The 12,010-nt window shown below is 30.6% G+C and overlaps 1 protein-coding gene across 1 annotated transcript in view; it reads left to right on the plus strand.

The window, feature by feature from the left end:
- LOC119829150 (neuronal PAS domain-containing protein 4B-like) overlaps positions 1-12,010 on the plus strand; it is a 50,698-nt gene that overhangs the window by 21,706 nt on the left and 16,982 nt on the right. Inside the window, exon 3 of the mRNA XM_038351552.1 lies at positions 7,578-7,759. Within this exon, the coding sequence (XP_038207480.1) occupies positions 7,578-7,759 (182 nt within the window). The remainder of the gene's footprint in view (positions 1-7,577; positions 7,760-12,010) is intronic.

Here is a 12,010-nt window from a genome sequence, read left to right on the forward strand (position 1 = left end):
GACAGATTCGAAATTCAAATGTAATATTTTTTTATAATTAAGTGTAACAGTATTTATGGCCAGACTAAGTATACACAGGACCTTCCCATAGTTTGTTACAATCAAAAACAAATTGTTTAAAAATATGGGAAAAATCACATTGTGTTAGTTTTTTTATTTTTTTCGGTTTTTGATATTTATAAGCTTAATAAACTTAACTTTGAGAAAGAACATTCTTGCAAATAAATTTAATTTGAATTTGAATTTGAATTTGAATTTGATACTCAATATATTTTACTAACACAAATCGCTCTACAAACGAAACGGCTTATACCAAAAGAAACAAGGCAAGTTGCCAATAAAATTCAATTACAGCGATAACCCGTCTCACAGCGCAATACTTTAAATGTAACAGCAAATCAATGATACATAAATAAAACAATAATATTAAACAAAGGATTTATTTCAATTACAAGAAATGAGCGTGAAAAACAATTATAAAACGATCGGCAATACATATCTGAAGCGGGTATTAAACAACGCTTGGACGGGAGAGCGTTCATTAGCTGACAGCTAATTTTAATCTCCGATTAAATACTAGACTTCTGTCAGTGGGGAATAATGAGGCGGTGGGGATAATAACTTGTTGATGACAGATTTGTAGCGTGTATAGACTTAGCCACTCCACTGATAACTCGATTTTTTTATAATTACTAGTAATAAGAGATGCTGATCATGAGGTAACAGCATATACATGTAAATTACGAGTTTCGATTATGTTTCTTTACATAATTAAAAAATTAACGTTAAACTTAGCAGCTTTGCTGAGATGTGAGTTACGTTAAGTTTTTTTTTATCTTGGCTTAATACAAATCTTTCAATATATATATAACGATATTTTATTAAAAACGGAAAAGAAGTGTAGAATAATGTATTATTTACCTATATTGGTTATTATAAATAAAACAACAATTATGAAAATCTCAATTTCAAGGGGATTCTTGTTATAGATTTCTTTTTTTCATAAACATGTCGATCGGATTCAGATTTTCGAATAACTTAATAGTCTGATTCAAAAGGCTATATTGATTGAATCGATGCGACACTGTTAGTCTTGGAATGCGCATTTTACTCTGAAAACCAAACAATAGGCTGAATTAACGTTTTAAACAACGATGGGCTAATGAGCTGGGTTATTAGTGGTCTATTAACCTTCGCCTGTCAGGTAATGTCAGCTTTTATGACCTATGATCCCAAATGACCTTAGCCCGTAAGTAATTCACTCTAACCTTATGGAGTCAATAAGAGTTGTCATGTGTACAGATAAAATACGCAATAAAAAACAATTTACATTTTATTAATATTTAAAATTAGTCGAGATAAGCAAAGCAATTATCGCAAGGAAGTCACTTAACTTTATAAGTTGATTTTATTATGTAGAATTTTGAATATTTACAGAACGTAGTATGTACTAAAATGAGTACACATGTTACATATAATAATAAAAATGTACACATACTTGAATCTTTGGTGATAAACCATAATATTCTGTCGAATAGCATCAGCTGACAATATCACTTGAAAAAAGTGAGAAAAGTTTAATCAAAAGTGATTAATAACGATTTAAATTTAAAATTATCCAAGACATACATTTTACATTACATGAAACTTACAAAATATAATTTTATTAGTTACAGTTTAAATAGCCACCTACTAAAAACATTTTACCTTTGCTAACTTTCGGCTGTCTATTATATTTATAGAGATTTCTATTAAACTACAAGTTAAAATTCTTAATTATCCCCCCTTCTCCTATTTCAAAAAGCGCTTGTGTCTTACCGGCATGTTTTTAAAAATCAATAATCGAGAGAATGGCGTAAGGTCGTCGCTCGCTACACTTGCTCACAATGGGACTGGCTCATTAGTACGCTATTTGCGTGCACTAATTATTGCGACACGACTAATGTCAAATGCCCTTTGTCAATATTATCCTGCTTTTTCCCTTGCGTTTGGCTTGGAGTTTATAGTTTAAGCGGTTGATTCGAGAAGACGAAGGGCTAATAACTATGATTACAAAGAAATGTGTTGGTGAATTACAATTTAACATTTCACAGATAGATTTGTACATAAGTTTTAGATATTAAAAACAACTACGTCAACTCTGGAAAATAAGTGATAAGGATCTAAATCCTTCTTACTTATTATGCTTTAATAAATGAAGTTATTATGTAATTAGCTATACATTGAAAATTTACTCGTATTTAATAGATTAAATACGAGTAAAGTAAGTATAGATACTTATCACAACTCCGAATTATTCTCCTTTCTTTCTTCGCCATCCTTTCGCTTTAACATATTTCAACCGATAAATTTCATATGATCTTATTTAATAATATTCTGAAAAACAAAAAATTATTGCGTTAGAAAACGTGCATTTACAAGTTTTGCGTGTGATATAAAGAAAATTGATCGCCGCGGGTCACACTTAGCGCACTTTCAAGTAACAATTGTAGCCAGAGTCATAATCAACTCTTTATAAAGCTTCGGCTTCGAGCCTTATAATATACTATGTAGGAAAATGGAAAGATGGGATTTTTATTGTGTCTATGATCATACCTTTCATTGATTTTTTGTTAATATTCTGTTAAATTAAAACGAAGAATGTACTTTGTCTAAATTTATAAAAAATATTGTTGTTTCGTTGATATTTTTGCTTGCAAATGTTGAATGTCGTTAAACATCGATAACTTATTATTTAGTGATATTTAGTCATCATAATCATTTGTTTTTCTTGTTATATTTCATACAGTAAGTACTTTAATGAATTCTCAAATATAACAACGGCTTATTTTTATTTTAGGTTAACAGAAAACCTATCAATTTAATATATATTTTTTAATTATAACTGTTTTTCCTCGACATTTATTAATCTAAATATAACATAATAGCATAGTGTTGTTGCAATAGCCCCAATATCAATTTCCATACTATTAAAATTTATAGACCGTTCAAAGATAGAGGAATGGTCCATACGAAGTAATGTGAGGCCGTGTTAGGTTCAAAGATACCCTATTGCGGTTTATATACACTACCTCGTGTTGTGTGGTACTTGGGAGAAGCGAAACGATGTAATTGTTTCGTTTTATGAGCAGAAAATAAGTTTAACTATTTTGGACATGTTTAACTTTGGTCAGGTATTTGATTAAAGGTGAATGGTAGATATTTATACTTGGTTACTATTAAATTAATCTTAATGTACATTTGCTTTCACTATAAACAACGTAATGGATGAACTGAATCTTTCCACTTTAGCAAATAAGTAGTATGATGATTTGTGAATTTAATTTAAATAGTATTTAACATTATGTATCTAGTAGACATATTTTCAAATTAATTATAATCAAAAAGGAATATAACATAATAATTAAGCAGTTCATCGATATCGCAATAATAATATTCCGCGAAATGTTCATGCATAAGCCAACAATGAACGGTAACAAATTTTATTGTTTCACAAAAAGACTTTTAGAAGGTTCCAGTCGTAAACTTTACCTTTGAAAAGATAACATTGAGGAAATTTGACCATCATTGGAAAACAAATTTCTCTCTATAAATGGAATGCCGGCTCTAAATTAGAGAGGGATAAAGAAAGGATTGACTCAAGGAATAAAGGAAAGGACTGAAGGGTAAGGAGAGGATATGGGACATAAACCTACAAGCTTTTCTAGTAAGTTCATGGTACTAAGTACTTTTTATTTCAATTAAACTAGTCTTATATATCCGTTGATCAAATCCACCAACACCCTCGCAACTTGGGCCAACCGTTCGGCGATATTGGAAAATTGTCTAAATTATTGAGTACCTGTACCAGCGTACAGCGTGGGAAAACAGGTGGAGTTTTCACATGAAATTGCAGACTGTGTGCACGTAACACTACTGTACACTCGCTATGATAAATCGATAATCATATCCTGCCTGTAATTTCTATGAATGTACAGTCGTCGACAAATGTACATTTGTCAGATGAATGGGTGCTGCGTTTTTAAAGGTCACGGTTATAAAATGCAGGGAAAGGAATGGGAAGGAATGTTGTTGTGAAATTAATGTATCGCTAAGAGGAAGTTCTTTTCAGGCAGGATTCTAGTCCGCGACTTCTTACAAGCAAACTAAGTATTGGCTACGACTGTCAGTCTAAATTTAATAAATCAAAAATGCTGTTACAGATGACTTTGTCAGCTGTTTGTAAAGCATCATCTTATTTTAATGTAACGTTAACTATGGCTCGTAGTTACCAAAAATAAATCTATTTATCCACAGAAAAACACAATAAAAACCTACAGTAACCATTTTGTTTTTACATTAATTATTATCGTGTTTTTGTGTATTGCAATACAGAATTAATAAAAAAAGTTATTAAACTGTTCACCATTCGCCTTACGTACACCCCAATTTACTCATTCTTATAATATGTATCTCTTTGTATACAAGCAATTACATTTGTGCCGTGAGAATTTCAAGTCATACTTTCTTTTTAAGTATATACAATACGACAGATGTTTCCCAAATTCAGGAAAAGTATACCATTCATACATAACCATTTATTTTTAAAGAAAATACATAATCAGATAATATTATTGTAAGCTTCGTAAGAGCAGCCACTTGACGCCTGATGCTGAGAGAAACTAATATTTATGTTTGTAACACTAGTTTTTATACACACTTACTACAGAGTATTTTAACTTTTTTGCTAGTAAACAGATAATTGTTAAAATGGTTGTTTTGTTTGTTCAAGCAACTTATATTATAACACACTTATTTCATAACTAAAACACACGTTCATATGTCTTTGTATTAATTTCGTCTTGCAATGTATTGAGGTAAAATTTCATACATTATGTAGGTATATCTATATTTTAATAATATTAAACACAAATTCAACTACTAAGGGCAGAGAGCGTTAACTCGCAATTCTGTTAAGAGCTATGCATAACAAATGATAATTGGCGTTACCTTCCTATTCGTTATTACAAAACATTAACTATATTTAATAGTTGTATTAGTGGCCTACGCACTGAGTTTTTCCACGTGTTTATTGGCCAAAAGGATTGAGAAAACTATTTAAAAATACAATAAAAATAAATGACTGCAAAATTCTAACACAATTTCAATATCCTGATACTTTAAAAAGTCGAGATAAATAAATACATAATTATACTAACTTATTTGATTATACCGTACACAACCACTTACTAGATAAATCAAAAGAATTAAAAAAGTGGTGCTGATTATAAGGCAATTTCTTGGGTTACTTTTTATTTGAAAGGCAGATAAAAATACAAAAATTACTAGCAAATAGTTGTAATTTTTTCCGGAGTTATTGGGCCAAATGGTCAAATGTACGATCTGAAAGATACACTCAATAAGAAACATAAAAACATCCGGTAACAATGTATGCTAATAATTATTAAATGTTTCCATTATGTGTACTTTTTATGAACATTTATTTTGTTTGCTACGCAGTTCCGACAGCAAATCAGAAAAGCCATTAAGCATATACAAATGGGAGGTCATGGTTAAGAACTGTAGCCAAAGTGACCACTAATTTAAGGCATTTTATTTTGCCTTCACTCGTGTTACGCAACTAAATAACTAATGAGTAAATTGCGTATACACTTATAATTATTTAAAACCTTAGCACGCCCTCATGTTAGGAAATAAATTGAAATCAACATGTGTAATAATAATAATATGTATAAATAAGCAGACAAGAGCTATAACATTAATAAAAAAGCCTGGGGTTCGAAAACAAACACATTTTATGCATTATATCAATTAATAATATCATCATTGCTTTAGTCACTGAAAGTTAACATCGAAACGAAATCAAATCTACAACAAGAAACAATAAATTAAAATTGGTACGTATGACATCCATCAACCGCACTTGGTCGGTGTGGCGTGATGGTTTTAACACTTTCACCCTTTACTTTAAATTAAATTTCACCCTGCAATGTAAACGAGGAACATAATTTGGAATATTGTACATAAAACGAAAAATATATATAATTTGTTCACCTACAATTTTTATTTAACGACTGTACTTAAAGAAGGAAAACAAAAGTATTATGTTTAACTATTCGACTCTATAATTGTTTTTGTTGCTTTAACGGCCACAAATACCCCATCTAAGAGATTGTTATTCGATACAGATTTAAAAATGATCTCATTCCGGCATTCATTTTAACGTTTAAATTGTAAAATTACTCGCAATCGAATAATATAAATATGCAGGTTGACCTTTAAACAATTGCTGTATACAATACTCTATACTTCAATTACTTCAAGGTCAATAGAAGAATTTAGGAAATATAAAAAACAATTTGGCGTTTTATTGGAATCGTAATTAATATTAATAGATTTTATGTAGTAAAGACAGAAGGTTAGTAAACGTATGTTTTAAATAATAAAGTATATTTTGCAGGAAGGATGTTTCTCACTATTAAATTATGCAAAATACAATAACACCGTTTGGATTAATATATTGCGCAATCATATATGTGTTTAATTGTTCATCATTCGATGTTCCCACCACAGGCCAGGAGTTCAGGCCATTATCTGCAACGCTGGCCAAATGCGGGCTGGCAGATGCCACATGTCGTTGAACCTTTACATCTTTGACACCAGTTTCCTCCACAAGTTTTCCTTCATCGTCTCGAACCGTGGTCACGTGAAAAATGAGCAGAAAATTGGAAAAATTTATTTGTTTCTTACGCGCCTCTCTGATGTCGACACCTTTTGATTGAAGTCCGAGCTCCTAAGAACTGACCCGCCACTGCTCTTACACTCTTCTTCTAATTGCATTTATCATTTATTGTCTATACAGCCACCATAAGAAAAATACTAATTCTGTATCTAATACCAGCAGACGTGGGAGGCCAATGACGATAAATATAATGAAGATAAATAAAATAATATCCATTACTTAGTCATAAAATTTCAATATAGATATTATATTTTATGCGACACATCTTGTTCAAGATTTTATAAAAACATTATTTTTTACAGTCACATATGAATAATTCTCACAGAGCGCCGAATACAAAGCAATCGTAAAACTATATAAAACCGACGGGTCTCCATTTAAATCAATATAAATAGTTAATAAATCTTCAAATAAGTGATAAACCTGTTAGTATAATTATTCGCATGTCGAATCGGTGAATGTCTTTTGAGAACTGACAAATTGTAGCACATTAAAAAATATGAAGTATTTTAACACTAACGCTTTAAATATAAATATTTCAACGTTAATGCAAACACATATTATTTGAAGTTATTTATCACAGTTGAGATTTACAATCTCGTTAATTGTTTTGTTATTCTATTATATGTAGGTATTACTTTTTTATGTTAAACACATTGAAATATTTGTATGCAATATAGCGGTTTAATATTTACATTTTGTATAACGAAACGAGATTGAACCGTAACAATGTAATTTTGTCTTTGCTACGATTTCTCAAAATGACGCGGGTATTTATTTATTTTTTTTTAATTTCTTTATTTATTATCTATAATAATCACAGTTTTCAACTCAGGTTCGACCAAGGCAAATCAACGAAAGGCGCGAGCAAACTTCGGCGCGACCTCATCAACGCAGAGATCGCCAACCTTCGGGACTTGCTACCTCTGCCGCCCTCCACTAGGCAGCGGTTATCGCAGCTGCAACTCATGGCGCTGGTGTGTGTGTACGTCAGGAAATCTAATTACTTTCAACAAGGTTAGTCTTTCTCGTATGATTCGTAATAAAAAATTAAATTAACACGGTTCGTAAGAGGTTTTATAAATATTATATCAAGATACATAATTATTGTTATACTATATTATTTTGTATCATGTGAAGTCAGAATGACGTCCAATTACAAAGCAGTATTATCTGTGATAACGGAATATTATGTTTTCCCTACTTGTACTTCAAATTAAACGTTTTCCATAGTTATTATCTTCCTTTTTCCACCCAAACTCCGAACATTAAATTATTTTATTTAATTTATAACAGTAAATATGTTCATATTCTTATAGTAATATTCTAATCTGGAACATGGGTATCTAAACAATAACTTATTATAAACAATTTAATTGTCAAAATGTTCAATTAAGTTGTCCATACAACATTATCAATATTTTTTGTTTAAAATCTCAAATGCATTTAATTTATAAATGTATAATCCTCGAATATACTTGAAAATACTAATTAACGATTTAATTTTATATACCTTCAATCCAATACAAGGCACATTAAAAGACCATAGGTTATACCAGCGCACTGCATTATTGCTTATCTTTCGGATATCTATGTACGGATTTCTTGAAATAAACTCGTATTATAAACACATAAATAAACGTTCGACGTCTTCTTGTTCTGGGTAATTACATGTCAGTATGTTTAAATACATGTATTCATGTGTTTGTATCGACGATTGACAACTGTTCGTGTTATTACCTAAGATATTATGATACTGTTGTCAGTAGATACAAGGCTTCCTTCTATGATTAAATAATTGACATTCAGGCTGTTTCCTCCGCATTTTATAGAACACAATTCTGAAACAAATGTGTTTATAAGTAAATAAATAATCGTCTAAAAATCATAACAATCAATGTCAACAAGTTAAACAGCCTTTGAAGCATTATAGATACAATATAAAAGTGAACAAACTTAAATCTTTACAATATAAAAAGAATGTTGTCATGATTAAAGCTTCTCCATTTAGGAATTTAAATTATTCTTAATCCAATGAATATAAAGATTTATTCTTGTTAATCAACCAACTTTACAAATAGACACAAATCACATCTGATGAATATAGTTGACATATCTACTAGATAGTAATTAATTCGGTCTTTTAATCATAATCACAGTATCAGACTTATGAATTATATCTGTAAGTTCTCTGCGTACATAGATAATATAAATTTATTCACCTTATAATTTGTTCGAGTTTAATTATGACCATGTCCTAAACGAAACGTATTAACACGTGCATATGTTATGTTCATGACGTGTTGACATTGTTACAGCTTGTTAGAGATTAATTTATTCACGTCTATTCACACTTAGTAGCTGCCAGGTGTAGATGAAGACCAAATTAGATGCGGTTGAAATAAATATATAATGAGTTGAACGTTCTATCTACCTTTGTTCACAGAAATGTTACCTTTAACCCTGTTTGGTTTATTAATAAATTTTTCACACGCGTAACTCGTCACTTTTTCGTAGGAAAGAAAATAATGAAAATTATAAAATAAGATACGTTACAATGAAATTTTTATTATTATGTCATGGTAGTTCATGTTTAGTCATTGATAACGTACAATTAGCATTACTTATAATTATTAATATTTTTTATAACCAGAAAATGTTTGTTATAAGTGGATTTACCAATTGAGCGTTAAATTGTGTATATTTGCTATAATGGAACATACGATCTATATTATGAACAAAACGTCCTAAGCGGTTTAAGGTTTCCGCATTTTAACAACTTGTGTCGAAATGCTTATTGTCAATCTTATATTTAATAAACGCACCAGCATCATTGCTTCCCACGAAACCTGCGACCTTAAGAATAAAGTTCTCACATGTTAACCCACAATATATTTACGTATCCACCTAAACTTTCAATCGGTAGATTAGCGAATCACCACAAGGCCGGTAGAAAAGTGATACACACCAAAAATCAGCCTTGAACCGTAATCGATAATCGTTTTACGTAACCGAATCATGTTCTCACGACTCGGAATACAGTTATCCGTTTTAAGAGAGATTTTGATAGGAAAATTAGGGAAAATTAGCGAGTTGGGAGCTACCAGTTGATGGTTATTGGGCCTAATGGTGCCCAGGGGGAACCGAGTTGAAATGCCACGCCCAGATCGCACGCTACTCACCTCTGGGGGTTCACATGAAAATTTGCATTTTTGCATTCGGTATTTGTGTTATGTCGTGTCCCTTTTAATATTAGTCAGACTAAATAATAAAAAAAACTAACTACATTATATAATGTATTACATAATATAGATGAGAATCATATATATTCATGCTAAAGTAGGTAATTATCTATTATACTGATAGACCATTAATTGTTATATGAGTGATTAATGTCTAAAACAATACGAATATAGCGTATTATATAGTACCTAATTAATAACACTAATAACATAAGGCGGCAATTATATTGGACAGTGTTAAGTACGCAACATTTCAAGCCCAGTATCTAATGAGTAATGGCTGCACTTGAGACACTTAATAGATACTTAAAAGGTATGCAAAGAAGATGTTTTATTTTAGCGTTAAAGTCGCTTAAATATCGAAGTGTAAAGAAACTTATAAAAACACGCTCTGCTGCTGTTGCATTATTAATATCTTAATGCTTTTTGTGTACATTCTATGAAATTATTTAAAACAGCAAAAATAGCGATAAATTTAATAGCAAAGGTTACATTTTCTTTATATGGCACAGTGTGTGTGAGTGTCACACACACTCACACACACTGTGTGTGTAATCATTGCATGCAAAATTGCTGCAGTGCTTTTGTATTAAATATTTCGCCTATCATCGATGTAATCATCAGCATATATTTAACTTGCTTAACAACCTATGATTTCCTTATACCCAGCAATTATATTTGGTATTCCATTTATAATTACACATATCCTTATTGCCAATGAAATATAAATAAAATCGAATACAAATATATACAAAAATTAACTTTATATACATTTTTTTCCTAATACCATCCACCACCATCTACCATCTCACTCACTACATAACCTATAACCCCCATTCTCCCCTACAAAAAAGCTAATAAACATTAGAATATTTCTAACTGCACAGCTACACGATGTAAACCCCGAAGGCTCGATAAACGGAAGGTTATCGTGGGAACGGTGTTTTGCATTTACGATTCAACTGCCTGTTTACTTAGACGGAATCCTATCGAAGCTTTTTACGGAAGCTTTTTTATTTTGCAGTTTTTTAATATGTCTGATTCTATTTCAATTTGGTTTTTGGTGTTTATAATTAATATTATATTTACCATATCAATTATTTCTATTCTATAACAGTCGTAATTTTTAAAAGATTAGTTCTTTGAACTGAGTTGATTACTTGACTATGATCTTTCTTTTATAATGATATATTTTTGTAGTCCCTGATTCTCTGAGCTTTTGTTTTAATATTGCCAGTATTCAATATACTTATAAACTATACCCAATCGTCTATAAAGCACCGCCAAAGAACGCATTCCGCATCCTTAATCACAGGTGATACTGGCAGAAATAAACAAAGAATCATCAGCAATTACACCGATGCGTAACACCGTTCCCAGTCATATCGTTCTAAATGCTAAAACTACTTAAACCGGTTATCGAATTATCGATCACGCATCTGAATATTTTCTCAACAATTTTTGCATACCACCCTGGGAACTATATACCTTTCGGTCTAATTGCCGCGAATACTGGATCCGTAATATGCATTTTGTATTGGATGCTTCTTTCACCGCAATCTTAATGATACTTCAATTACGTTGGTATTACGATCTTGCTTTCTTTGTATGGTATTTATTATCCTCTTTGCGTGTTCGTTTGTTATTGCAAATAGTATATGACGATAATATATTTTTATTTAATATTTTGGATTTAATTTCACTATGTACTGCGTTGTAAATGTAATGTAGGTACTTATTATAATAAACCACTACGTTAGCTATATTTTTTATATAAGTAGATACTTCCATTCTTCACAGCATATTAAAATTATCGTATATATGTATGAAAAAATATCCGACCCACATAATTCATGTTCATAAGACCATATGTCTTAATTTGCATGGCGTAAGGATAAACAATATCGTATAATATAAAACTAAAAATATAATGCTTTATCGATTAAAAAACATAACACATAATTACATAAGTTCTATTTTACTCTAGAAACCTTTACATCGATTTGTTTCAAAGATATAAGCAAAC

Source organism: Zerene cesonia, chromosome 9, assembly GCF_012273895.1.
Source record: "Zerene cesonia ecotype Mississippi chromosome 9, Zerene_cesonia_1.1, whole genome shotgun sequence".
Lineage (NCBI taxonomy): Eukaryota > Metazoa > Arthropoda > Insecta > Lepidoptera > Pieridae > Zerene > Zerene cesonia.